Here is a 27,111-nt window from a genome sequence, read left to right as displayed (position 1 = left end):
ACCAGTGTGGGGAAGACAAAGGCGGCCGGGCGTGGTGTTGTTCATCCAACCCATTCATAGGCGCTCGCTAGCAAGCACTTGTCCCGACAGTCGGTTAAGGCTACACGGGTGATCTCTGTCTGTGCGTGTCTTGAAGTGAGAGTGTGTGAGAGAGGGAGGGGGAGGGAGAGAGGGAGGGAGGGAGGGGGAGGGAGGGAGCTTGTGAAGAGCGAAGCGCTAACACACGGAGCGCGCACCCAACACGGAGCGTCACATACCATGCCTCCTCGCAGCATCACCACCAACACCACACAGCCAGCATCACCACCGCCTCGCTGCGGAATAGACAACGTGCGGTAGCCGTCACACATCTCACCACACACACAGCACACATCATCATCCTCCTCCCCCTCTTCTTCTTTTTGTTCCCATTCTTGTGAGAATAAATGTATCGCTTGCGCCGCTCGCTACTCCGTCGCTCCTGCTGCTGCCTCCGCCACCACCACCACCACCGCATTCTGCCGTGCCACTCGTCTCATCGATGAGCGCCTCCGATCAGCTCGCACGCATGGCTAATTCATCCAGCAGCAGTAGCAGCAACATCGTCAGCGCCATCAACAGCTGCGGCAGCGGCGGCTGCAACAGCATCGTGGGCGAGTGGCTCAAAGCCCTGCGCCTGGGCCAGTACGCCGACTCGTTCCTGGACAATGGCTACGACGACCTGGAGATCTGCAAGCAGATCGGAGACGCCGACCTGGACGCCATCGGCGTGCTGGAGCGGAGGCACCGCCGCAAGCTGCGCGCGGCCGTGGCGAGGCTGCGGCAGGACGGAGGCACGGCCGTCTACTTCACGCTGGAACCTCCGCACGCGACTGCTGCTGCTGCTGCGGCTGCTGCTGCTCGTGCTGGTTGTGTCCAGCGAGCGGTAGCGGCTGGAGGCGCGCGGGTGGACTTGCGTTGCCTGCTGCATAGCCACGCGGGCACGGAGAGACACCGTCAGTATGTCCTTCATCAGCAGCAGCAGCAGCATTATCATCAGCAGCAGCAATATCAATATCAACACCTCCTCCTGCACGGATCACCTGAAACGGGGAATTGCCTTCGGGGCGGCCCGCTTGTCTATTGTGTGGAGCAGGGCCATCCCGTGTCGTGCAAGCAGCAGCAGCAGGAGCAGCATGAGCAGCAGGAGGATGCGTTGGCTTACGGAGCTTATGGTCACGAGGAGAATTCAAAGCATCGGTCGGTGGGCAACGGATGACGACGATGATGATGGTGGTGGGGGCGAGGAGGAGGAGGTGTTGGTGGTGGAGGCTGGGACTCATGGGGAGAGGATTACCTACCCGAAGCTCAAGCTGAAGATCATGATCCGGGATAAGTTACTGCGGGATGGCATCCAACTCACGAGGCCTCCATACTCCCAACAGGTAGGACGACGACGACCTCGGCGCGGATTTGCCACCGAGAGGAATGAGTTCGCCGCTCGCAGTGGCGTCGGCATGCGGGACGGGTAGCTCCGTGGGGCTTTCTCTAGCCTGTCCCTGGGATGTTTGGAGCTTCGAGTTAAGATCGCATTGCCTTCGAATACGATACGATTGGTGCGCCTTTGTGATGAAGGTTTGAATGGAACGCAGTGAAGGATGGCTTAATTCATAATGGTGTTGTTTAGTGACTTAGAAGGGTCGAGAGGTTGGGCGAAAGACCACGAGACCAATTTGTCTCGATGAGTTCGCAGTAGCTTTTAAGACGTGGATATCGGGACCCCCCTCCCCATCCAGTCCGTAGATCCTTGCTCAGCAAGAATGTCACTTGTGGCTTAAATTGAAGATCTTTTCAACTCCGACGACGCCCCGGTTTGCCACGATCTAGAGTGGTGGCTTTGAGCGAGTCGGGATAGATATCGGCAGCGGAAGTCTTAGAGCCACGGGCTTCACATCGCCGTTGACTTAAAGATTAATTTGCTCTTATTGCTTTTGACTGAAGAACGTCAGAAGCATACACTCTAAAAGGGTATTGGTTCAAAATCATCACCAGCAAGCCACTGTCTATCCACTGCTGTACCATCCATCATGGTCGTCGGATGCCACAGTCTGCAAAAGCGTTTCGGGGGTTGTGTAGGCTACAGCGCGGATACCGTGCAGGTGACTTGTCTAATAACACATTCCTGCGGAGGGAGCTGGTAGGAACGTTGGGTTGCTCGGTCAATGGCCAGGGTCAACGGCAGCGTGGTGTATTCCGCAAATATCGCCGACTGTGAGGGCGGGCATAAGCCGGCGTGAGTAGGTTAAACGTTGAGTTTTCTAAGGGCACCACGGGGTGACCGGCCCCTCCCCACCCCCACCGAGCTCCACCCTCCCCACCCAGCCCTCCCCAACCAGCCCCTCCCCAACCAGCCCCTCCCCAACCAGCCCCTCCCCACCCAGCCCCTCCCCTCTCCACCCAGCCCTACCCCTCCCATTTTTGGATGCACGCCGGACGGACACAATAATCCCATGTGGGCTGGTGGAACCAGGTGGTTCCTACCAGTAAAAGGACGCAGTAGCGTCCTGTAGGCTGATGGTGTTGTCACGCAACGCCACATCGGACACTCGATACGTCTGTGGAAAAGAGAGCTCATTGGATCCCTCCAGTATAATAAAATAGTCAGAGATTGAGCCGCCTTTGGATTTGGTCGGAGAGACATCCCGACACGTTGTGGTTCTGTGCAGCCAGTGCCTCGATTGTCGAGGATTAAGTGCCATGATTGGGGCTGGAGGTGAAGGGCTGGGTGGGGTGGGTAGGGGACCAGCTGGGAGGGCGAGGGGATAGGTCATATCATTACCATTGCCTTACAATAGAGGAACTACAACGTCGTTGGAGTGGCCTGGAGTGAAGCGACGTTAAGATGAGTGTGGGTGGTCAGAGCTGTCCCGAGGGTACACGACGAATCTGGGCGGCCGCCCCGGGCCCCGCGCTTTGGGTGTGGGGGTTAGCTCCGCGCCACGACGTCGTCATGGTGTGAAATGTAATACTCCCGTTTCAGTTTTCAGGCATCTCGGCTTGGGAGGTGTGGGTTGGGGGCATACAGTATAATTTTCCCCGGGCCCCCTCCCCCCCCCCATGTATGTACTGTATGTTGAACTTCTTTCGCGCCGTACGTAGCCCAACTGTGTCAATCGGAGGTGCGGCGGAGCAAAGCGTGCGTTGGAGCGCCCCGCTGCTGCACCGAAGCTCTCTTGGCGTTTGACGAATGTCCCAGCAGCTCGGGATAAAATAAAGGCGTTGGCTTGCAATGAGAACAAAAAAAACATCGACCACGGCAAAGGTCTGTGTGGGCACCGGGGACTTGGACGTACTGGGGCAGCAACTCTGCAGTGGTCACATTTATCGGCATCCGCGGAGGCCGTATCAGCCACGATGGACGTGCATTCGATCTGCTGCCAGCTCGTTTTTAGTGTGTGAGTGTTTGTTGTTGATTTTGGAGTTGGCTGTCCGATACGGCAGCGTGCACTGGTGTAGCGCATTATTATCAGTGTATAATCCGTGTGAAATACTGGCTTCAGGCGTTTGGATGGCAGGCGTGGGGGGGGGGGGGGGGGTTACGCCGCGCGTGTGTAGGGTTTGCTGCTACGGCTGTGATGGTTTTTGGCAAGCTGGACCTGGCGTGGCAGTTGAAGAAAAATGGGGCAATTTTTTTCGTAAAATTAAATCTTGACCCAAACCCAGCAGTAAGAGGTACATCGCAGTCGGGTCCATCGGCAGGTCGCGTGCAGTGGGGTCAAGTTGGGGGGGGGGGGAGTCCCACCTCTTCCAAGACGTCTGACCAGCGTGGAATAGTTGGTCCAAATGCTCGCTCTATAGAAGGGGGGGGGGGGTGGGGATCCCACCAATCATTGCCTCCTAAAGCACTTGAGCACAAGGCGTGCCACTACACCCGACTACAGGCATTGTCAGGTTTGTGGAAAAGGAGAATGATGAATTACAACCTCTTACAGGCATCGGGGTGAATATGTTGCAAGGTGGTGGACCGCAACCGCCTCTGCGAACGAGAATCGCCCGCAGCGTGCACGCTGTCGCCACATCGTGGAGGCTAAAGCAGGTCGTAGCCCGGGCAAAGGGCTTGCTGGGATGGTAACGGCTTGGTATAGGCCAGAGTGGCGGCAGCGAAAAATCACAAGAAGATGCATTTTTGATTAGAATTGGGTAACGACAACAAAAAAAGAACTCAATATTTCAAGAAGCCGCAATGCCACTGCGGTGAACGCGGTGGTCGGTCCTTTAATAAACAACGACACGAAGCAGCAGTCGCGGTCCCTTCTCAAAGAGCCGCATACGGCTCTCGAGCCGCAGGCTACCGACCCCTGGTCTAGGCTGCTGTGGTTGGGGGGGGGGGGCAGTAGAGGACCGTGCAGAAAGATTAATTGTACTACTGTACATCTATGCTCCCCACCACACTGGCACAAACTACCGGTGTGGCGAAGTATAGTCAAATAACATTCGGCAGTGAATTGAAAAGGCGCTGTACATGTCCCATGGGCAACCACTGCGCTCTGGACAAGAGATGCTACCCTCTGTGTTCAACACGGGGATAGCTTGCAGGCCACGAGAGTGTACCCGAATAGGCCGAAAAAGGGAAGACTTCTTTCACAACGCTGGCTTGCTCTCCAACACGCCGGTGTGCTGATCTAGTAACTAATTGGCACGTTTTGTTTACGTGACAAACTTTACGAATTGGCCGTGTCGTGTGGTGGCGCGCTCAACGACGCATTTATATTTCGATTTAAAGCTTTCGTGACTGCAGACCTGTTCTTCACCTGAGGACGGCTGCTTGCGTTGTGGCCGAAACGTCGTGAGAATTATTTTATTATGTTTTATTTTTATAATTTTATTATTTCCATTCTACGTTACTTTACCGAAGGAACCAAGAAGACGCATTTATATTTAAGCGATCTAACCCCCCCAAAAAACATTTGATTATACGTAATTATATTGGTCGCGAAAGCTTCCTACTACTGCGTGTTAAACATATCCGAATAGGTTTGAATTGACCTCGACGACTAGAGGATGGCATCGTTTTTGGCTGGAGGACGGCACATTGAAGAACGCGAATGCAGAATTGGCCGTGTAATTTGCGTGGTTAAATTGAGAGCGCGCCGAGCGGATTGATATCAAGTGCAGCCACGTTACGTAATTTTGCCCAGTGGATGAGATCCAGAATCCTCCCATAGGAGCAAGCACGAGATACACATTGTTCCCTGATACACTTTGTTATGTCATCGCGAGTTGGCAACGCTTCAAATCCGTGTACGCGTAAACATACCTGTCAACTCCTTATCAGTGCCTTCCTTATTACACACCAAGTCGGAATTTATTGGTCACCCCGTGCCCTCTCTTCGAGAGCGAGTGAAACTGTTGCAGCGTCTCACAAGTTGAAAATTTATTTTTTATTCGTATTATCATTGAATCTACTGCCCTGTCATTTATGTTCGTAGCAGACAGATTTTTTTTCGGTGTCTGTTGTTGTAACTTGCTGACTCGCCCCTACTGTGAAAAAGAGCTTCATGGCTCATCTGATTCCTCATCCAGTCTAAATAAACATTCTGATGCATTCCACTGCCCACTCACGTGATCCTCCACTATCATCTCCCCCGCACCGCCTATCCCAGTAACGTATTAACAACCCACACTTTCCTACATCTTCACTATCTCCAAGTCTCTCACTGTTAACCTAAACCCATAAGGCCCTGCTGCGAAGAATTGTGGGTAAATAATTTTTAACCGGAAATACCACGTGTCTGCACGTACATCACACACTAAAGCAACAATAACAACAAGTTGTAGTCCATCACTACAATTGGCCTTCCAAAGCAATATTATCCAGCAGAATCTGCTGAAGCAAGCAAGCTCTGCACAGGTTTTAGATGAATGTTCTGGCCAACAGCGTCGGTAGCCCAGTGGCATTCGTATAGCAAGCCTTGACTCTTCTGATGAGACCGCCGAAGGTCAAATCTCATCCAGAAGTTGCTTGCTTTGATTAAATGTCGCCGCACAACATCGATTTGGAAAGCCAATTAAGAGTAATGCACTGAAGATTTCGTTTTACATACAATACTGCATCTGTATGTGGCGACAGATCCCCCCCCCCAATCTGGTCCTCGCACATGATTGGCTCACGAGTGATGACATCACATTCGCCCCCTCTATTGAAGACCGAAACAGGAGGAGGATTTATCCACAACTCTGGCTATCGCCTGATGATGCTGGTTCTTGTAATTGCCGGAGAAACGTCACAGTACTCGAATTGTAAATGTTGTAGTGGGTTTACTCTCCAACACACCGGTCAGTGCAGGACAAGTAATGAGTTGGCACGTTTTGTTTACGTGACAAACCTTACTAGATGGCTGTGGCGGGTTTACCGACGCAATTATATTTACTCCATCTAACCCAAAAAACCTCTATTAACGACAGGTTCCTGCGAGTGTATTCTTAAATTTAAACCGCTGTTGTTTTCTGAAGAAGGCCAGTGTCTCGTTTTGTTTCCTATCTGCTGGGACAAAGTAAGAAAATCCCCGAGTGTATTTTTGATACATCCTGTTTTTTGTTGTTTTAACATTTCTTGAGTCCGCAAGGACACCGATAGTGGATCACAAGCAACGCGCGACGTGAATGTACACGAATGTTGCGAGGGTTTGGGGCGCGGTGGCGCAGTGGATAGTTGCACTGCGCTCTGAACCCAGTGAGCTGAGTTTGATTCCCAGCCACGGCTGACATCGGCGGAGAGTTATATCTGAACCCGTCCTAGGCGCGCCCCTCGCGTTCACCCACCCGCACTGACCAGCATCGTAACGTATGGTGAAACAACCACTAGTCGTGGATTGTTAATTTGTGTATTTTTTTCTCACACACCTCCACACAGAAGACGAACCGTATGGTGGCCTTGGTCTGCCAATGCCCATTAATCTGGACGCAATTTTATCTCATTGTCGTCGTCATTGTTGTTATTATTCTGCTTGTTTACCCACGGAAGCCTCGCTGAGTCTCATGACTATTTCACGAGAGTTCTGCCAAGTTTTCGCCATAAGTGGCGACGATTGCCGTGCGTAATCTCAGATGAGTCATTTTTATTTCCATCACTGGGATGTTCGGCTAATACCACTTATATTTTATGTTTTTTGTTTGTTGTGCCAAAATGCAGACCCGTGGCATTTGGCTACAGAGGAGACAATATCTTGGTACATGGAAGCCCCTTTCGATGCGCTGATAGGGTGCCCTTGCCAGCTTAGGATCGGGTGGCATTTTCACGCATGCCTGGGCTTGCGGCTGCATCATCGTTGGCGCATCCACGGCAGCGGCGTCGAGAGCGAGCGAGAGAGCGAGAGACATTGGCGCGGATGTCGTCGTGTACACACGCACATAGTGTGCTGTCGCGCGTCTTAATGTGTTAGCAATAAGCCTGTCCCCGTTATGGGAAAAGCCATATCTATGGAAAACAAGTGCAGTAGATTACATCAGACCAAATTAGTTCAATGTGTAGCCTTGCAATTGCTGGCTCACACCCACTGTCAGCAGTGACATATATTTGTCCTACTCTTTCACACTGGCCCGAAGTCTTTTGAGGGGGCGGGAGCTGCTCACACTTTACCACCACTACAAGCCGAGCCACCAATTAACAACTGGCACAAATATGCAATCCTAGCCAGGTATGTTGAACTTATTTGACACCGTACGAAGCCAAACATGCTAATTGGTGGTGTGGGTGAAGGACAGCATACTAAACACACAAAAACAATTGTCAGACTCCTCAATGCTGCTAGGATGTAAAGTGACCGGGATAAGGAAGTACAACAAGTAGGTTTGTGAATAAGTGTGTGTGGGCCTTTAAGCATTAGTGTCGTGGTTAGCACGCTGCGCTATGAACCCGACGACCTGAGTTCGATTCCCGCTCACAGCCAACACCGGTGACGATTATCTGAACCGGTCCTGGGCCCTCCCTTAGGTCGACTCGGCCTCAAATGAGTACCTGGTGTGGCGGTGTGTAAGCATCGCCCCTTAAGGAGATGAAAGCACATGCGAGAAAATCCCCCTTGAACGTGCCCGATTATTGTGCCATAGGCGATGGAAACGTAGTGGCGATGTCTCCGGCGGGTAAAGGCGGCGACGGCGGTGATCTTCACAGTACGTCATCCAGATGACTCTGGGCTGTCGCTCCTCTTCTCTCTCTCTCTGCTGGCGACTCGCCGGGCCGGTCGGCGAGATGAAACGTGAGCGCGGCACCCCGATCGCCGTCATCGTTTTATGCCGTTGTTGTCGCCGCCACCACCGCCGTAAAGCAAAGTAAACGTTTGGTGTGCCGACGCTCGTAATGGGAGTTATGGCTGGCAACTGGCCGGGGAGATGCATCACAGTGACGGGGGGGGGGGGGGGGGTCGCGGACGGGAATTAATCTGCCTCGCCAAACGGCGACAATGAACGACCGGAATTCCGCCCCCACCACCCCGAATAAAAATGCTCACCCGTCCGAGACTTGGTCGTGGCGCGCTGTCGTGGCTCTCTGTATCGGCGGAACCGTAAAGCCGTAAAGCATCTGTAATGTTCCGTAATGTATTTACAGACAGTAACGGTCGCTCCTAATGGAATCCGGGAATGGAGAGTGCCTCCCCCCCCCACCTTCCCTTGTGGTTTCCTCTCTAGGGATGAGATGTGGGATGGGATGTAGCCACCCCCAACCAAGACGGTTGTCAAAAGTGACAGTCGGCGTGATCTTTAAGTGACAAAAAAGGTAATCTCTTTTAGCGAGGGCGAAGGTGTTATTGTCGCGGTGGATTCGGGGTTTGTTTATGGTTTGGTTGGTGTAGTAGGATGTTTGCAACGGATTAGTGCGACCCAAATCGCCCATAATGTGCCCCCGATCACGGCAGATCTCGGAAGATGAGGCAGGGTTGAGTCTGGATAGTGCTCCGCATGACGGGGGCGCTGCCACGCTCCACAGCTGGATTTTTGAACGATGCAGGCCTGCTTTGTGGGGGCGGCACAGAGGGAATTGCATAAATATCAAGTATTGTACTGTACTTACGCAGCTATGCTCCCCACCTTCATCAACCCACACTGGGCCAAGCGTGAAGTACGGTCAAATAAAACCTACAACCAACCAATTTGGCACGGAGAGAGCCTCATCTAGCGGCAGACATTTTTTTAAAGTGTTGAGCGAATGCTTTTACACGTGACTGTCATACAGTTAGAGCACCAGATATGCAATAAAAATAAATATGTTTGTCAATGTTATAGTTGAGCGGACGTCGACCCCACGTAGCCACAGAGTGTTGTGACGGCCTCCTCCTCCAGCACGTGCAGGGCAACAATCGGTACCGCCTGGCACGCCCCGCGCACTTTACAGCCAGAGACGGTGGTGCGCCATCGCATTCTGCTCCTCGCGTCCACACGGTGGGCTGACACGTCGTAGTCTGATGCCCCATGTGGCACACTCGCTCTGCCCTGGCCACACCGAAAGTAGTTCAACTGAACTCAGCTGGCGCCTTGGGAGGTAGAATCCAGGCATCGGGATAGACGGATCACTGATGTTACTGTACAATGTGGTGGACATTATTCCGTACATGTATGACGAAATCTCCCCGAATGTGTCTGAGACCATCATATCTTGTGAAGCTAAGCAGGCTTGAGTGTGGTTAGCACTCGCATTGAAACTGTCTGGAAATGCCAGGTATCATCTGGACATCTCCTAGCCCAAGCTAGCCCAAGCTAGGAGATGTTACAGCAGATGCAAAGTACTCGTGACTATATCTGTAAGAACCTTTGAGCGTGACTCCGTTCATAGGCTGAGTGAGTTTTCTCCACGTTCTCTGGATTCCTCCCACACGAAGCCAAACTCTCATGACTGGCGTTGGTCAAACATCCCAATATAGCGGGACCCTAAAAACGTCTTTAATACTCAGTGAGGCTTTCATGGTTTAATAAAGGGCATTATCACTATTATGGTACATTCTTTATTAAGTTAAATAGGCTGAGGTTGGTCTGGTAATTTATTTTGGTGGTGAACCATAAAGACGTTTAGAAGGACTTGTGATCATGTCCTGCATTAATCTAGAAAAGACTCCCCAAGGTTCGTAACTAATTTCCCTGTTTGGAATGTTTGGCACATTCCCGTGTGAGTAACGCTATTTCTGTTTGTGTTGGTGGAAACTGGAATCCCTGGAGAAAATCCACACGCATGAGGGGATAGGTGTCTATTAGACGGATGGCTTTCCTGAGTTGTAAAAGAGAGATTATGCAAATTGTATTCCAATGGAATGAAATATTGTTTCAGAAAGGACACCGCTATCTTACAACTTAGTCAACCTTGTCCAAGTGCCTCATTGTTAATTCACGTAATTCATTCATGTCATATTTACTCTAAGATATTTTCTTGTCAAAGTCAATGCAACGTGTCACCCTGCTGCGAGGAGCATCTGCATTTGCAGATATGAGCCAGCGACAGAAATTTCAAATTGTTTATGGCTGGGTCCATCAGTCCATATTACAACTACAAGCGATTTTTCACATCTATATGGTCATTTTAGCAAACTATGCAGCATGGGGGGCTGAGGTTATTCAAAACCAGTATTTGAACTTGCACCCTTCTTATTTACAGTACTCTTATCACGACTCTGCCACCTCGACAGATTACAGAACCACGCACGGAAATGGTTCTTGGGAAAGCAGAGTGTTGTCTCGTTAATGTGTCACCTGGTGATAAAATAGCAATTTAAATCACCCCAACCCTCAATCTGTTTCGTAAATGTAATGTTAAGAAGCTAACTGCAGTACAAACATCGGCTGAAAGTGTTTTATATTGATTTCAAGAGTGGGATAACACAAGAGGTGTCTCCGGGAAAAGTTTTTTTAAATGGAAACGAATGGGAGCCACTCATATTTTACCAGACGAAAAAGGTTACCCGATTTGAGAAAAAATGCGATTCGATTCCCAAGGAAACAAAAAGGTGGCGACGCATGCCAGCCGATGCTGTCTTCACACCGTTTGATTCGATTCCACGAATTATTTTTTACTCAAGCGGTTGAGAGCCCCCGTTTAGATTGATTACCTCTTATTTTAGAGACCTCCGTGTGCCATAGTGACGCAAGCAAAAACGTCACGGAGCTAGTCGCTCGATCAAGCAATTGGGGCGGCACTTGGTAAGCAAAGTTGGTTTTGAGACAAATGTTTTATGTTACACAATTACATGGCAGTTGCCAGCCTCCCCGAATTGTGACCAATGTCAGCTGCCCACAATTTTTTACGCAGGGAGCAATGATGTTTAATTCACAATGCAACTTGAATTGTGGCAATTTCACTATTCTATGGGCACGCGCTAACACCGCTGCCCGCCTCGAACGTTTGCTGGCAGCGGCATCTCGGGCTCATTCACCAACCTCGATACGAAGAACATTTCAGTTCAACTTGCAACATGTTCAGAATGCGGCTGCTAAGTGTGTTAACCACACCACCTTCTTCATATCCTATTATGCCCGTGTTGGCCTCCCTGCACTGGCTTCCAATTTCACTGTAGATTCCGTCTCCTTAATCTCGCAGCTGCATTTTGATGGCGTAGACCACTGCGTTCTTCCGCCAGCACGTGCGCACGTACGCCACTTCTTTACTCCCTTGGTTCCGGTCTTATCTTTCAATTCGTAATTCTTTTTGGCAAATTTCAGGGTAAATCTTCCTCTCCGAAAACTGTTCAATCAATTAACCTCCTTCCACTGGGTGAAATCACATGCCGACGACACCCAGCCTGTACATTCCCACGGGTTGCTGTCAACCGTTTGCAATGTCGAATGTTGGAGCCCGCCTTGATGCGATTTCGGACAGGATTGGCTCTTAACTTTCATTTATTTAAATACTGCTGTAATATCTTAAATACGGCGGGAGACGAGTTGACGGGGCAGCACTTGTTTATTAACACTAATACAACAGTAACAGATACAGCCGAGATACAGCCTACGCTACGCGTGCCTAACTCAGCTACGCTCTCAGGCCCTCCGGCTACGTGCTTCCTAGGGGAGGCTATCTGACCCGTCCTAGCCAGGGTACGGGTCTCGATCCCTGGGTCACACAGCCCGGCCCTTACAAGGACGTCAGGCCGTGATCCCCAAGGTCTCGCCACTGAGCCGCACAGAGTCCCGGCCCTTACAAGGGCAGCGGGGCTAGGGGTCTCAGGGCCCTATCTCTTGCTCCGTCTTCTTTCTTCACTGGTTGACGACTCCCCGAGCGCTGCTGCGCATCGCCTTACATAGCCCTCCGCACCAGGGGGCGGGGCCTATGCGGACCGCGATGTGGACACCTGCCTGCGGACTGTGATGTAGCCACCCACTACGCGCTGTCTCACGATCCTCCCCCCCAGCACGTACCACCTCTACATCACCCCCTTCCACATAGCTCGCAGCCGGCTCGGCTGCAAAAAAAACTCTCCGCGTGTGCACCCCGTAACACCAAAACTAACAATCACAACACAACGAGAACCCCGCGAACCCCGCAATAAATAACCGAACCCTTAACTGTAATAACAAGAATATATGTACACACCGACGAGTAAAACCAATAAATTATATACAAGAACGACCTGTACAGCGTCCCCTCGACCCCTTGACATGGAACATTAGAACGGACGGAAGGGGAACGCTGTGACGAGGTGACCCGGCGGGACTGCCTCCCCCCCCCAGTCAGGAAAAGCGGCGCGACTTAGCACGGGTCCGCCTGGCCGGCCCGTCGTATGGCACAGGACGTGTTTGACCGTCAGGCGGCTCCGGCAGTCCAGGAAGGCACGGAACAGGCTTCGGAGATCCGCGCGTGCCTCGGGGATCCGGTTGCCGACGGTCAGCAGCCGTCAGTTCCGAGACACCTGGGAGCAGATCAGGCGGAAACATGTGAGGATCAGGCGGTGACATTTCCCTCTCCGAATCAACGGCCACATCACATACTCGGTCATTACGACATGAAGTAAGGCCATGTGGTGTCGCGAAAGGTTTCAGCCGGGAGGGGTGAACGTACCAACGGCATTTCCCCCACTTTATCTGAATGCACTGGGGTCGTGCAACACGCACGACTTCAACGGGTCCCCGCCATGGCCTCAGCAGTTTCGGGGACGTAGCCAATGGCGCATGCGGGCAGTGCAGCCAGGCCCTATTGCCCGGTTTCCATTCGTACATGTACACCCTCCGTGCACGCAACCGCTCGTTAGCAATCTGGCGAGACCTCGAATTCAGCCTCGCAGCTTCCCGCGCCTCGGCTAGCTTAGCAATGTTAAATTTGATATGGTCGGCCAATTTAGATTTAGCACGGGGTTCGGAATTCCCCAGCTGGGCATCCATGGGCGGATCGGCCTCCCGACCGTACATGAGATAAAATGGGGAAAACCCTGTCGCCGCGTGGGGGGCCATCCTGTACGCGGCGAGGACACCAGGGACCTGCAAGTCCCAATCAACCTGAGCCTCGCACACCTGTTGGCATAACATGGAAGTAATCGTTCTATGGAGCCGCTCCACCATCCCATCAGTCTGTGGGTGGTACGGGGAGGTACACACTTTTTTGGTACCCAAAAGGTCGCACACCTCTCGTAACAAAACGCCCGAAAAATTATTTCCCTGGTCGGTCAGCAAGCGTTCGGGGGCACCCTTGTCCAAGACATAGCCCTGGACAAAGGCGTCTGCCACGGCCGCCACCGACTGGTTGGTGAGCGGCCACGCCATGGGACATCGAGTGAAGTATTCCATGCCAACCAGCAGGTACTTGTTACCCCTAGGCGTTACCGGAAAGGGCCCCAAGATATCCAGTGCAACGAGTTCGTTTATGCGCGAGACTTGAATAGACTGTAGCGGTGGATTAGTCGCAATGGGCGGTGGTTTTCGTTGGGCGCACCCCACACACCCCTTCAGTATGTTCGCCACATCACTCCCCGTACCCGGCAAATAGTAGTCCCGCTGGAGCAGGGCAAGCGTCTTATGAACTCCCAAATGCAAGAGCCGTTCGTGAGCGGCCAGAACGACCCTACCCCGCATAGCAGATGGCACGACAAGCGCATGTCGCCGGGACATACCGTCCCACCTCATAAGGAGGCCCTGTTTGACCACCCAGGAGCCGACCCCCTGTTCCCCTCCCAATGTGAGAAGGGACCTGTCGGCCATTTGGAGTCAGCCCCACTCAATAAGAGGCAATGCGAGTAACGAGTCCCCGCCCGTCGGAGCAGCGGGAACGTCGACCCGTGGTGTGTCGGCGGCGGAGAACAAAATTCCCGTGGGGACGGCGACAGGGGGTTTACAGCGCGCCGATCCCAGAAGACATGCACATTCCGAGCGAGGCGACAACTGTGACAGGGCATCCGCGTTGGTGTGGCGCAATCCCTTACGGTAAGTAGTCGTGAATTGGTAGTCTTGGAGGACCTCCAACCATCGTGACAACTGACCCGAGGGTTGGGCAACACGCAATGCGTATTGCAGCGCCGCGTGGTCCGTACGGACAGTAAAATGATGGCCGTAGAGATACGGTCTGAATTGCTGGATAAAAAAGACGATAGCTAGTAACTCACGACGGGTCACACAGTAGCGCTGTTCCGCCGGCGACAAAACCTTGTTACCATAGGCGGCCACACGTTCGACTCCCCCGAACACTTGTGAGAGCACCCCCCCAATACCCGTGTTACTGGCATCCGTGTCAAGCAGGAATGGTTTGGTGAAATCAGGGTAACACAAGGGTGGAGCACTCACCAAGGCATCCCGAAGGGAGCAAAATGTGGCCTCCTCCTCCGGCCCCCAGCGAAACTTCACCCCTTTCGCTGTCAAAGCATGCAGGGGTTTGGCTATGGTGGCAAAGTGCTCAACGAAGCGGCGGTAGCAGGAGGCAAATCCAATGAAACTGCGGACCTCAGTAACTGAAGTGGGCGTCGGCCAGGAACTGACACAGTGTGTCTTAGCAGGGATCGGTGGAGATCCCCGAACGGCCCACAATGTGCCCCAAGTACCGTACCGATTCCCGAAGTAGGTGGCATTTTCCCGGTTTAAACTTTAATTTAGCAGATCGCATTCTGAGGAACACCCCCCTCAACCGTTGGAGGTGCTCCTCGAAAGTTCGACTGAAAACGATGACGTCATCAAGGTAAATCAAGCAGGTATCCCATTGGAGGCCCGATAAAACCAATTCCATTAGCCTCTGGAATGTCGCGGGAGCGGAATGATGTCCCATGGGCAACCGATTAAACTGAAATAGGCCTACCGGTGTTCGGAAGGCGGTCTTTGGTTTCGACTCCTCATCGAGGGGCAATTGCCAGAATCCCGATAGCAGGTCTAACGTCGAAAAAAAACCTGCCCCTGCTAAGGCATCCAGGGATTCGTCCATTCTGGGGAGCGGATACGCGTCAGCTACCGAGTTCTTATTAAGGCGGCGGAAATCAACACAAAACCGCAAGGATCCGTCATGTTTCTTAACAAGCACGATGGGAGCTCCCCATGGACTGGATGAGGGCGAAATGATGTCGGTGGACAGCATGTCATTAACAGCCGATTGCATATGTTCCTTCTCGGCTGGGCTTAACCGGAAAGGATTTTGCCGAATTGGGGCCGCATCACCCATCTCAATGTGGTGGCATAACAGTTCAGTGCACCCAATATCATATTTGTTTGCTGAACACGTCAGAAAATTTGAGTAGCAGGGCGCGCAGCGCCCCCAATTGCACACTGGACAGGTTACTGGAGCCCGCGCACAATGAGTCCAACCACTGTTGATCTTCCCCCGATTTAAGATGCGGACCCGAGTGGAATCAACGTGCGCAATGAGCTGCTCATCCACGGGCACCGGCGCTGCGTGAGCAAGCATGGTGCCCTGTGGAATGACGGCTGGCCGCGACCCCACGTTCAAAACCATGACGAATGGGTCCCTGTCCGCACGTACCATCGTCTGAGCCACCGCCAAGTCCAAACCCCCAACAGCTTTGTTCGATGGACCCAACAGCACGCCCTGCCCCGCCGTATCCACCCCCAAGGGTTTCCGTAACCGAAGGGGTACCAGCATCTGCGATCCCCGGGGTACGCGCACTGTCTGGGTTGCTAGCGCTTGGACCGTCGCACAAACCGTGCGTAGTTTGGTAGGGCTCGATAAAAATGTTATGCGGCGACCCGATGGGAGCTCGATACACCCTTGATCGACGAGAATTTTTATCAGCATTTTAGCCAAAAAGTCTGTGCCCAATAAACATAGAACCGCCAGGGAAGAAGAGACCAAAACAGGTCCCGCCAATTTAATATCCCCGATGCAAATGGTCGCCCGAATCTGCCCGACAATACCCAAGGAGCCCCCATTCGCCGCACAACATGGCACGTCTACCGGAAGCAGGGGTCCACATTGGACGGGGAGAATGTTATAAATAAGGTCTGAAATGATAGTTGCCGACGCGCCCGTGTCAACCAGCACCCGGACCTTAACTCCGTCTATAAACCCCGTAACTACGGACGACCCGGCTGACGCAGCCACTACCCTGTGGGCCAGCTCGGACCATTGGACCGCTCCCAGCCCCTGTACGAACCCCCCTCGCCGAACTGAACCCGCGGCCCCCATGCGCGTTCCCTCCGCCGCGAAGCGGCGACCTGTGTGCGACGTGTATGTGGACCGAGCATGTGTAGTGCCGCGACTTGCTGGGGGTAGCTGGGACGACTTTGGGCCTTGGTCGTTGTCCAGACGAGGTCCCGTGGTGCGCTGACGCGGAGCCCGGCACCCGGATGCAACGTGGCCGCGAAGGCCACAGTTGTAACACATGACAAGAGACGTCGCAGGTTTTGGTTGCTCCAGCTTGCGGCCCGATCGCAGGGGCGAACGACCTCCAGACCTCCAGTCCCCCGGTCTCACCGTGGTGAAGGCCTCTTCCCGAGGTAGAACGACTTGGGGGTCACCGTCCACCGAGGTAGGTGTTGAAACTGCGGCTGATGCATAGACGACTGTCCGCTTCCGTTTCAGGACCTCGTGTGCATGGATACTCGTAGCAACCCGCAAGGAACAAATGTCTACCTCGTCCGCCACATTGATAGGGACCCCCAGGTCCTGCGCCAACGCCAGCAGTTGTTCCGTCACCATCACGTCCTTCCCCTCCTCATCCATGTGGGGAAAGGCGGCGTCCGTGAGGGCAAGCAGCGCTGTGCGGTAGGCGAGTGGAGTTTCCGTGTCACCTTTCCGTCGATTGTAGAATTGGTGGCGGCAGGCCGAGGGTGGCCCATAGACCCTGGCCTTGAGGCGTAGCGTGGCTTGGAGTGTGGAGCGGCCCGATCTTGGGGTGGATCTGAAGGCGGCGAGTGCATCGTCGTCCAGCGTCGCTGGTAACGCACGTAGCGCCGTTGCATCAGACCACCCTGACATTTCCTGATGGGCGAAGGAATCTCCGCTGGAAGGCTCCCCAGTCACCCCCCTCAGCTTTGAAGGCCGTCAACGCAGGAAGTCGTTGTTGAAACACCTGGTCGTCTTCCGATAGATGACTTTCCTGCGCTGCGCCGTCGCAGTGAGAAATGGCGGCCCCGTCTATGGGTTGTTCGTGGCGACTTTTGGCGCGCGCCGATGACGCGGGCGGCGAAGAGTGGAGTCCCTCAGTCATATTGTGGTCGCGGTTTCAGCCAATCGACGGACGATCCGTAAAAATGGCGCCATTTTCAATATTCGAGGCGTGAAGCGTAGTTTGGCGGGAATCTTCGGCGTGCGGCGTGGTGCTGGGGCGAGCCCGCGCCCGGTCTCCCTCCTCCACGCTCGCCGTCGTCCTCCCTCCTCCAGATGCCGTGATTCCCGCCAAAATGGAAGCCGCGGCGAGTAGCAGCTCCGCCAGGCGAGAGTGCGCATCCTGGAGTCCGGTGTCGGACCCGAGCGGAGCGTCAGGCGTCCCCGAAAGGTGCTGCGGTGTTGGCAGCTCCTCCTCCTCTCCTTCCGATGCTTGCTGGCCCGGCACTTCGTGGTCGTCTTCCCGGTCTCGCTCGTGAGTATGATTAGTCTTCCTAGTATCCATACTTTGAAGACAGTTTCACTTCTGATGCCAGTTGTAATATCTTAAATATGGCAGCAGACGAGTTGACGGGGCAGCACTTGTTTATTAACACTAATACAACAGTAACAGATACAGCCGAGATACGGCCTATGCTACGCGTGCCTAACTCGGCTACGCTCTCAAGCTCTCCGGCTACGTGCTTCCGAGGGGAGGCTATCTGACCCGTCCTAGCCAGGGTACGGGTCTCGATCCCTGGGTCACACAGCCCGGCCCTTACAAGGACGTCAGGCCGTGATCCCCAAGGTCTCGCCACTGAGCCGCACAGAGTCCCGGCCCTTACAAGGGCAGCGGGGCTAGGGGTCTCAGGGCCCTATCTCTTGCTCCGTCTTCTTTCTTCACTGGTTGACGACTCCGCGAGCGCTGCTGCGCATCGCCTTACATAGCCCTCCGCGCCAGGGGGCGGGGCCTATGCGGACCGCGATGTGGACACCTGCCTGCGGACTGTGATGTAGCCACCCACTACGCGCTGTCTCACGATCCTCCCCTCCAGCATATACCACCTCTACACTGCCAAAAGCGAGGCTCAAATAAATATCTGGGAACTAAAAAAAAAGAGTCGGTTCTAAATCTTTGTCTGAGTATGATGTTGGCGAAAAGGGTGCGCAACCACCTTGGAGTTATATCTTTCATTCTTTCACGTTTGGGGCGCCGCGGTGGCGAGATGTTAACTTCCCTCGCCTGGTATGCAGGAGGTCGTGGGTTCGATCCCGACCCTGATGTCTGCTGCATATTTGTAGTTGGCACCGTTTTCTCTCTCCCCATGGTCGCGTGGATTTTTCTCCGGGTCCTCTTGGTTTTCTCCTCCACATTTAGTTTACACGTGATAAGCCACTTTCGTTGACCTATCATTTGTGGCCAGGTCGCTTCTGAAAAAGACCCATATAGCTCAGTGGACCTTACCTGGTAGAATAAAAAATAGTTTGTTAAGACCTCTCACTTGTGGTTGTGTAACATCGCCTGCGTGCAGTGGCATTGTCCAGATCCACCGGCTGCCGAGGCCCAAACCCATGCCTTCATGACCTCTGTAACTCGCTCCACTGTGCTCTTCCACATTCCCTCATTTCAAGGATACGAACGAGGATTAAAAAAGCCGCTCCCAAGGCTCCTCGCCCGTACGTGACAAGGTGATCGCATCACTCCAATCATACCTGTTAACCCATACGGGTTACCTGTATGCTTGTACAGGGAAATTGAGTTTTCAGGTCCACACGGCATACATCCGTTTCAATACGCGCGAAAAAAAAGTCTATTTGTTTGTGTTTCTTCCTTGTGATGGGACTTTGTAGGATGAACGTTGAGATTTGTAAGAGGCATGTGGTGACCAATAAGGGTCTGAATTGGTTTGTAATAAGGTAGGCCCTGATAAGGGGTTGACAGGTTTGTCGTGGTGAGTGTAGTAGTGGTGATTGTCTATTTGTTTGTGTTTCTCCCTTGTGAGGGACTTTGCAGGATGAACGTTGAGATGTATAAGGGCATGGGATGACCAATAAGGGTTTGAATTGGTCTGTAATAAGGTAGGCCCTGATAAGGCGTTGACAGCTCTGCTCCAGTGCCGCTACGATGTCTCCCCTACAACTTCCTGTCCAGTCTCGGATTCACTCCGATATTGCAGTTGATCGTCTTTTGTGACTTCTTCATGGGTCTCGTCCCCGCCTCCTGCCTCTCTCTCTCATCTCATGTTACTCTCTTGTAATGTTGTCTCTGCTCCAGCAAATGAAGGCCGACTCGCAAGGCCACCCACAGTGCATCTTCGGTGCACGGCAGTGTTGCTTCATCTCCGATCCTTACTCCCGATGTCTGGGATTCTCTTCCACGTGGACTTCGTGCAATTGGCTCTGCCCTTGTTCAAGTCATGACCTGAAGACCCATTTGTTTTTACGTCCACATAGATGGATAAAAAAATGACACCGGTTTGTCTGTCTCCTTTGGGGCATCTGAAGATGCAGTTGCATTTCGATGATATACAAATGAAAGTTTGTATTTTAATCCTGTAATGAAGATTATATTATTGCAATATGACCCTCCTGGAGTCAGACTTAAGGTTGGAGTTCTGACTCCCAGGGCCATAATTAAGCAGAGGGGTTACACGATGATAAGGTGTGGGTGGGTCAAATCATATACAGTCCGTTCTCCTATAACACGGTAGTTGTATGTATGTTGAACTTCTTTCGTACATCGTACGTAGTTGCATTTCCTGAAGAACACCGTGTTATGGAAAAATCGTGTGATAACAACCTTTTCGTAAAGCACAGTCCGCGATAACGTGTGAGATGCATAAGACTGAGGTACGCATGTAGCATCTAGAAGCATCCAGCAGCATCCTGATGCCTTGCGTGATGATGCTACGCCGAGGCAGCCATATAATCGCTTATTCCTACCCGCATGATGTAGTTCCGTTCGCTCAATCGCGTTATATCCAATTCGCGTTATTAAAACACGCGTTATAGCAGAACTGACTGTGACGTATTTCGATCCCTGGGGGGTCAAAATGCTACCTCGCACTGTCATTACAAGGGTACTGGGTTTGGAATCTGTAATGCACCTCATTTTTGGGGCTGTTCCCGAACGCGTGGGGAGATGTTCCACAACTTATTCTTGACAGCACTCGATGTGAATCCCGTGTGTCGCATGGCGGCGGGAGACGTCGCGCAATTGAAAGCACGGCAACCGAGCTCGCGGATGGAAAGTTTCATCCCTCCTGCAGAAAATTAAATCAAATTGGCGGAATTGGATTTCGTGCCCATGTATCCTCGATTAAAAAAAGCTATTTAATGCTCTGTAAACCGTCTGCTTATTTCCTGATTTGTAGCCAATAGTGCACGATTAGGTTCACTTAGGCCAATTACGTTCGCACATATTCCTACGGTATCGACGTGGCTTTGGGGCTGCCTTGCAGCGATAGGGAGGTTGGGGGAACTGATTTAAAAGTGTTATCCATCACGCTCCGAACTTATGTTTAATTTTCCCAAACGAATGTTGTCTCAAATTGGGGAGTGATCTTGGCGAGATATCAACTCGGCAAGAGGTGACGCTTCAGTCGGGGGAAGGCAGATGGGAGGGATGCTTTTGTCGCATGCACGGTCCCACGAGGGTTGACAACATTGCGAACGAAAATTAAAAGCAAATTAACGATCGCAGATGTCGAGCCTCTTTCATAAAAGTGATTTTTAATTCTGAACAGACCAGTCAACTATTGCGTGAGGTTGTGGTACTCTCGTGACTAACTACGTACCCGGTACGTTAGGGGCCGTCCATAAATGACGTCACGCGATTTTGGACGATTTTTGACCCCCCCCCCCCCCTCGTCACACGGCGTCACAAAAAGTCAAACCCCCCTCAAATATAACGTCACAAAGCTCTGCCCCCCCCCAAAAATAAAACATTCTTCAAATCGCTTTCAAATATTGTCATTGTAGTGTGTATTTAATGTGGCGCTGAACTCTGATGTTGTAGGAGAAAACATTTATTAAAACGTCTATTTAATTAAGTAGAATGTGTTGTCTATATTTATTTAAGGTTGCGCATTTTGATGTGACGTCACATTTCTCAACCCCCCCCCCCCCTCGTCACACATCATCACAAATGTCTGACCCCCCCTCTCTAGGTGCGTGACGCCATTTATGGACGGCCCCTTACTACAATATCGTCCTCCGCACTGGCAGCGCTCTGGCAATAATGGCTCCGTTTTGAGAGGGGTATCCGTGGACATAATGGCCATGTTGCCAGGGCTCAATTTCAAACTCGGTATTTCCCAGAACGCTGCTACACGCTGGCTTTGGAGAGTCAGAGAGTATGGATTTGACGGCGTGAGTCACTACTGCTAGAGTACAAGGCACGCCTATCCATAACAATTCTACATTATCGTACTCTGTATTCCTATAATCGTACGAACGGGTTTATATAAATGCAAAAAAAACAAGTTGCCCTGTGGGCCTCATCTGCGGCGATGCAGCTGCATGCTTTTGCACGTATTTGATTCGAAACTTTTATCACCAATTAAAGCCGCGTTTCTCAAATCTATATTGGCCTGTGGACCACTCGGCCGATGCAAACATTTCAGCGGACCACCCAGCCCTTGCGACACAACGCATTCACGTATATCTCGAAATGGCAGTAGTACAAAATTATTCATATTTACCGGAACATTAAAAAAAACGCAGCTGAAAGTTTTTTTTTTAGAGGAGGCATTTAGATCTTTGGGTTAGGGTGATTTAATAACGGTAGTTACATAACTGCATTTTTATTATTATTATTAAATATCAATTATGAATGAATGTCTGAAGCAAATGGTATAAACATTGTCATTACAGCGATTCCTCATCAACTGCTGGGGTTTAGGTTCCTGGAAACTCCCGTTTGTTGGCAAAACCGTGGTTGGCAAAGACTAAAAAAGGCGGCCGCGGTTAACACCCTCATCGAAGCCTAACTACGCACCCTATGCATTCGGTAAAGAAATACTTTAATAACCTTTAACGCTGAGAGGGAAGTCCAGATAACGTTCACAGCGACGATGATGATGATTATGACAATGATGATGACGATGTTGGGTGGGGGGGGGGGTTGGACTCGCTCACACCGTCCTACCAATGCCGCACTTTCTCCACGTGCAATAATTATAATCGATCGTGCAACTCAACTCGTTTGTCTCTCAAGACAACATTCTTTCCTTGCCCTCTTGTTCACACTACGCTCACCTTCACCACCACCAGCTCGACGCTTCGGGGCCATGATTAAGGCCGAAACATTCGTGGTTATTGTACAATAATTCCAGTACACTTTCACGAGCCACGGTGGTGAAATGTTAACTACCTCGCCTCGAATACAGGAGGTCGTGGGGTTTTGATCCCAACCCTAACAACTACTGTATATGTGGAGTTTCCGTGTCTCTCTGCCTGTGGTGGCGTGGATTTTTCTCCAGTTCCTCCAGTTTCTCCAGTTTCTCCCATCCACATTTAGATACATGCCTTTAGATCATTTGGCTGCTATACATTTCCACACGATGAGCAACTTCGTCGAGCTTATCATTTGTGGCCAGGTTGCTTCTGAAAAAAGAGCCGTACAGCTCAGTGGGCTTTACCTGGTAAAATAAAAAAAATATAGCGAAATTACAGCACCACGCTTTGACGACTGCTGCGCGACACTCAAGAACGCTGACAAGTACTTTGAACGCTGGCACGCGTTTGTGGGTACCACGCGCTTGATGCGCCCGTGCTGGCGGAGTTGGTTTTGAGAGGGGGTGATGGGGGTGGGCGAGGGGGGGTGATGGGGGGGCGAGGGGGGGTGATGGGGGGGGGGCCATGGGAGGGTGTGGGGGCCGTGGGAGGGTGGGGGCCGTGGGAGGGTGGGGGCCGTAGGAGGGTTCGCGCGGGATCACAACAACGACCACAATTGCTCTGTGGACGAACAGAACGATTGATTACCAATAAAGACAAAAAAAACTAGCGATGGATGTGGCGTGCCAAAATAATTCCCCGGAACAGCATTCTGGACTGCTCCGACTCGAGTGAAGGACTGCTTGTTGTTGCCCATCCACCCGAGCCCCAACGATGCAACGAATTGTCCCGGTGCCAGATCGGACTTTGGCTCACAAATCCATTGATTTCATTTCGTCTTGTTGTGTACCGTCTCATTTGCATTGCCACTCTCTCTCTCTGTCTCTGTTTGCCTCAAGGTGTAACGGCACAGGTGCACGTACAGCCTTTGTCAATGCACTGCTGGATACGGCCTTTATTTGACCATACTTCACTAGGCTGGCCAGTGCGGTTTTGTAAAGTCGCAGGGAGTATAAGCCGCTGGAGGATAGTGCAATACAACAGTGGACTTCGCCACCATGCCCACCCTCATGACAGAGTAGTCCTGCAGCAGTAGCCGACAGCACCCGCTGCTCGCAAGGCGGTCGCCCATCGCAGCCATATCCAGGCTCAAACCGCCCTGCCTGCTTAGCTTGTCGAGATCTGTTGGCAGCGGAAGCATTTCGCGCGATTTGGCCGTAAAATAGCGTGCCTGTTGCGAATCATCGAACGGCGAAAAGAAATAAAACATTCGGTGCAAATGCCAGTTGCTGGTGAAATAGGGATGAGCTAATGTGCGTGAGTGGACCGAGACCAAGGAGCCCAATATTGATTCAGGTTTAATTCCCAGTGTTACCAAATGCGATTTACAAACAGGGCTAATTGAATTACATCTGGTCTTGGGGGGGAGGGTGGGGCAGAGGCTGACTTTTAACGAGGAATCCGCCTCTGCGAGCCCCCACGAAAAGGTCACCTCTGAATTAATTAATCACGCGGCACGGGGACAGCGTGGGCAGGGCCACTGGTTCGGAATGATGCTCGCCTCTGAGTCTGGCCGTTTGACAGCCGGCGGGCGGGCGCGGGAGGAGGCTGTGACATGGATACCGTGCAGGAGAAATGTAACGTGCGCTTCGCTACTGACACACGACACACCGATACACAATATGGAAGAAGTGCCGCACTGACACAAAAGATGCAATGGCCCAATCCACAAATGCGAAGGAGACATCACAGTCACGACGATTCACTCCACTGCTCTTCACGCGGTTATTTGGCTTCAGCACCTGAATGTGAAATTGCAGCTGTTGCTCTGCATCTACATCAGCCGCCGTACGAAAGAAGACGAAGAATGTGAAATGCTCTCACTTTAATTTCCACATTTAGTGTTTGGAACAAAAATGATTGGGTGGAGCAAAGCGCCGATTTAGCAGCGCAACACGTTGCACAGTACGGCAGTTTGTCCATATTTCTGGAGCGTCCGTGCGGAGAGAGGAGCTATATCGTGGCGAACGATTATCATTATCATTATTATTCACCTAAACCAGGGTGGGAGTTGGCTCAGGAGCGCTCGTGCAGCCCTTCAAGAAGGGACTCGCTGGCTGGCTTCGAGACGATATCTATTAAAGAATACACCCCACCACCGTCTCTCGTATTTTGCCACGGTGCATCGCGGCTTCTTGAAATATTGACGGGGGTGGTTGGTTTTGTTGTTGTTTACTGAATTCGAAAACAAAATGTCTCTCGTTTTATTTGTTTGCGTTGCTGACCCCAACACGTGAAGGATGGGGCCCGCTGCGCCGCGGTTTAAAAAAGAAACGAAAAAAATCTACGCCTGCAGCTTCAGCCCATCAACCCACAAGGGTCTATGTGAGAGTTGAGGGGGGGGGGGGTATTGTTCATCGGCAGTGCATCACGGGGCCTCCGGCATGTTAAATAGCCCCCCACCCCCTTGTCCATGGAAGCGTTGACAGGCACACGCCGACTGCATCGATCCCAGGCTTAAATGCCATCGTTACTTTCACCTGTGGGAGCCGTGAGCCAGAGCACTGTCACGCACACGTACACACGCACTCATACAAGACACAGACACAAGACCCCCCCCCCCCCCCCCCCCGTATAGCCTTCACGGACATTTGGGGCGGGCGGTGCTAGCGAGTAGCACCTATGAAGGCCGGTACGGCACACGAGGGGGTGGGTTGGCCAGCACTACGCCCGACTGCCTTTGTCTCCCTAGTGGTGATGTTTGCACACCACACCAGGTACTCATTTGAGGCCGAGTCGACCTAGGGGAGGCCCAGGATCGGTTCGGATAATTGTCACTGGTGTTGGCAGTGAGCTGGAATTGAACTCTGGTTTGTAGCGCAGCGCGCTAACCGCTGCACTACCGCTCCCCCAACGCACGCACGCAAACACACACAGACACACAAATATAAGCCCAAGTAACAATGTGCTTTCGTTTGTTCCGATAATATGGAATAATCTATGCCTTTGCAAGCTCGGGGACAATAAAACATCATGATTTGGCGGATCGTTGAGTGCAGCACATGGGTCTGTAAAGGTCAGCGTGTCAAACGTCGTGGCCCGATAGAACGGCGATTTAATTCCGTTCGCCCTTCCCTTGTCCGGCAACGTCCGAGCACATTCATTCATATTCATTGTCCGCCGTGTATTGGTCCACGTCCTCCCTTCCCACAGATACCTTCGCTTCAGTGAGCTCTCATCCAAGTGGCTTTCCTCTCAAAACCAGCGTGGAGAGATCCTCGCGAGCGCTCGACGCAGACCCGAGCCGGATGATGGAAATTTCGGCATTAATGTGGCAGGAGTGAGTTCGCTCATCCGACTACCGCTGAAGACTTCCCACGAAGTGGTGCTTATTTTATTGATCCCACCCCCACCCTCCCCCGGAGAGACGAATGGCTGGGTTCACCCCCTGACCGAGACTCCTAACCTTACTAATGCACCGTCTGGTCCCGTGAGCGGTTGAGTGAGGGGGTGAGTAGACAAGACAGTAAGTGGTTGAATTAGCAACAGAGTGGTCGAGTGAGCGAGCGAGCGAATAGGTAAGTGGGTGAGAAGTTTGGCGAGCGGGTCAATGGGTAAGTGGGTGAGTGGTTGAACGAGTGAGTCGGTGGGTTAGCGGTTGAGTTAGAGAGCGATTACGTACGTTTGCGAGCGAGTGGTTAAGTGAACAAGCTGGTGAGTGAATGTGTTGGTGAACTCGTGAGTGGTTAAGTGAGCGGCAAGTGAGTAGTCGATTGAGCGAGCGGGTGGGTTAATCAGCGAGTGGTCGAATTGATGAGTCGATGAGCAGATGGATTAGCGGGTGAGTCAGCGAGCTCTCACTTGGCTATACATGATGGGTGGTGATGCTTTGATTTGCTCCGAGTCTGATGGATGAATGCTGAAACACGTTGATCTAAAACATTTCTGTTTGGCTCCGAGCTGGTGATGGATGGGGCCGTTATCCCCCTAATCCAGCCGCGCCAATCCAGGCCTAATTATGATTGTCCTGCACACCACAAATGTAGCCGCGTGCCAACTGCGCTTACAGAGCTTCACTCCTGATCATAGGTTCATGAGTTCAAGGGGGTTGACTCAGCCCAATGATGCTTTCGGGTCATTAAAATGATTGCTGTGCCACTTTTTTGGGAAAATAAATCGTGGTTCTCCTAAGGATACCGTGGCCCTTGCCATTGTAACGTGGAATTTCCTCTGCTGGCTCAGGGCCGTCAATGCGGATGGATGCAGTCTCAATGGTCGTGTGTTTTCGTTAAGAGGATGGACTTCCAAACCCTAAAAGCAAA

General features: G+C 52.1%; 1 protein-coding gene across 1 annotated transcript in view; it reads left to right on the top strand.

Moving 5' to 3' along the window:
• Window positions 1-206: 206 nt before the first annotated feature.
• LOC133352824 (SAM and SH3 domain-containing protein 1-like) overlaps window positions 207-27,111 on the top strand; it is a 325,376-nt gene continuing 298,471 nt past the window's right edge. Inside the window, exons 1-2 of the mRNA XM_061568754.1 lie at window positions 207-1,226; window positions 1,300-1,403. Of these exons, the coding sequence (XP_061424738.1) occupies window positions 521-1,226; window positions 1,300-1,403 (810 nt within the window). The 5' untranslated portion in view covers window positions 207-520. The remainder of the gene's footprint in view (window positions 1,227-1,299; window positions 1,404-27,111) is intronic.

Source organism: Lethenteron reissneri, chromosome 5, assembly GCF_015708825.2.
Source record: "Lethenteron reissneri isolate LAM-NWPU_2019-01 chromosome 5, ASM1570882v1, whole genome shotgun sequence".
In the NCBI taxonomy this organism is placed as follows: Eukaryota; Metazoa; Chordata; class Hyperoartia; order Petromyzontiformes; family Petromyzontidae; genus Lethenteron; species Lethenteron reissneri.
This window is presented reverse-complemented; position numbering and strand designations above follow the sequence as displayed.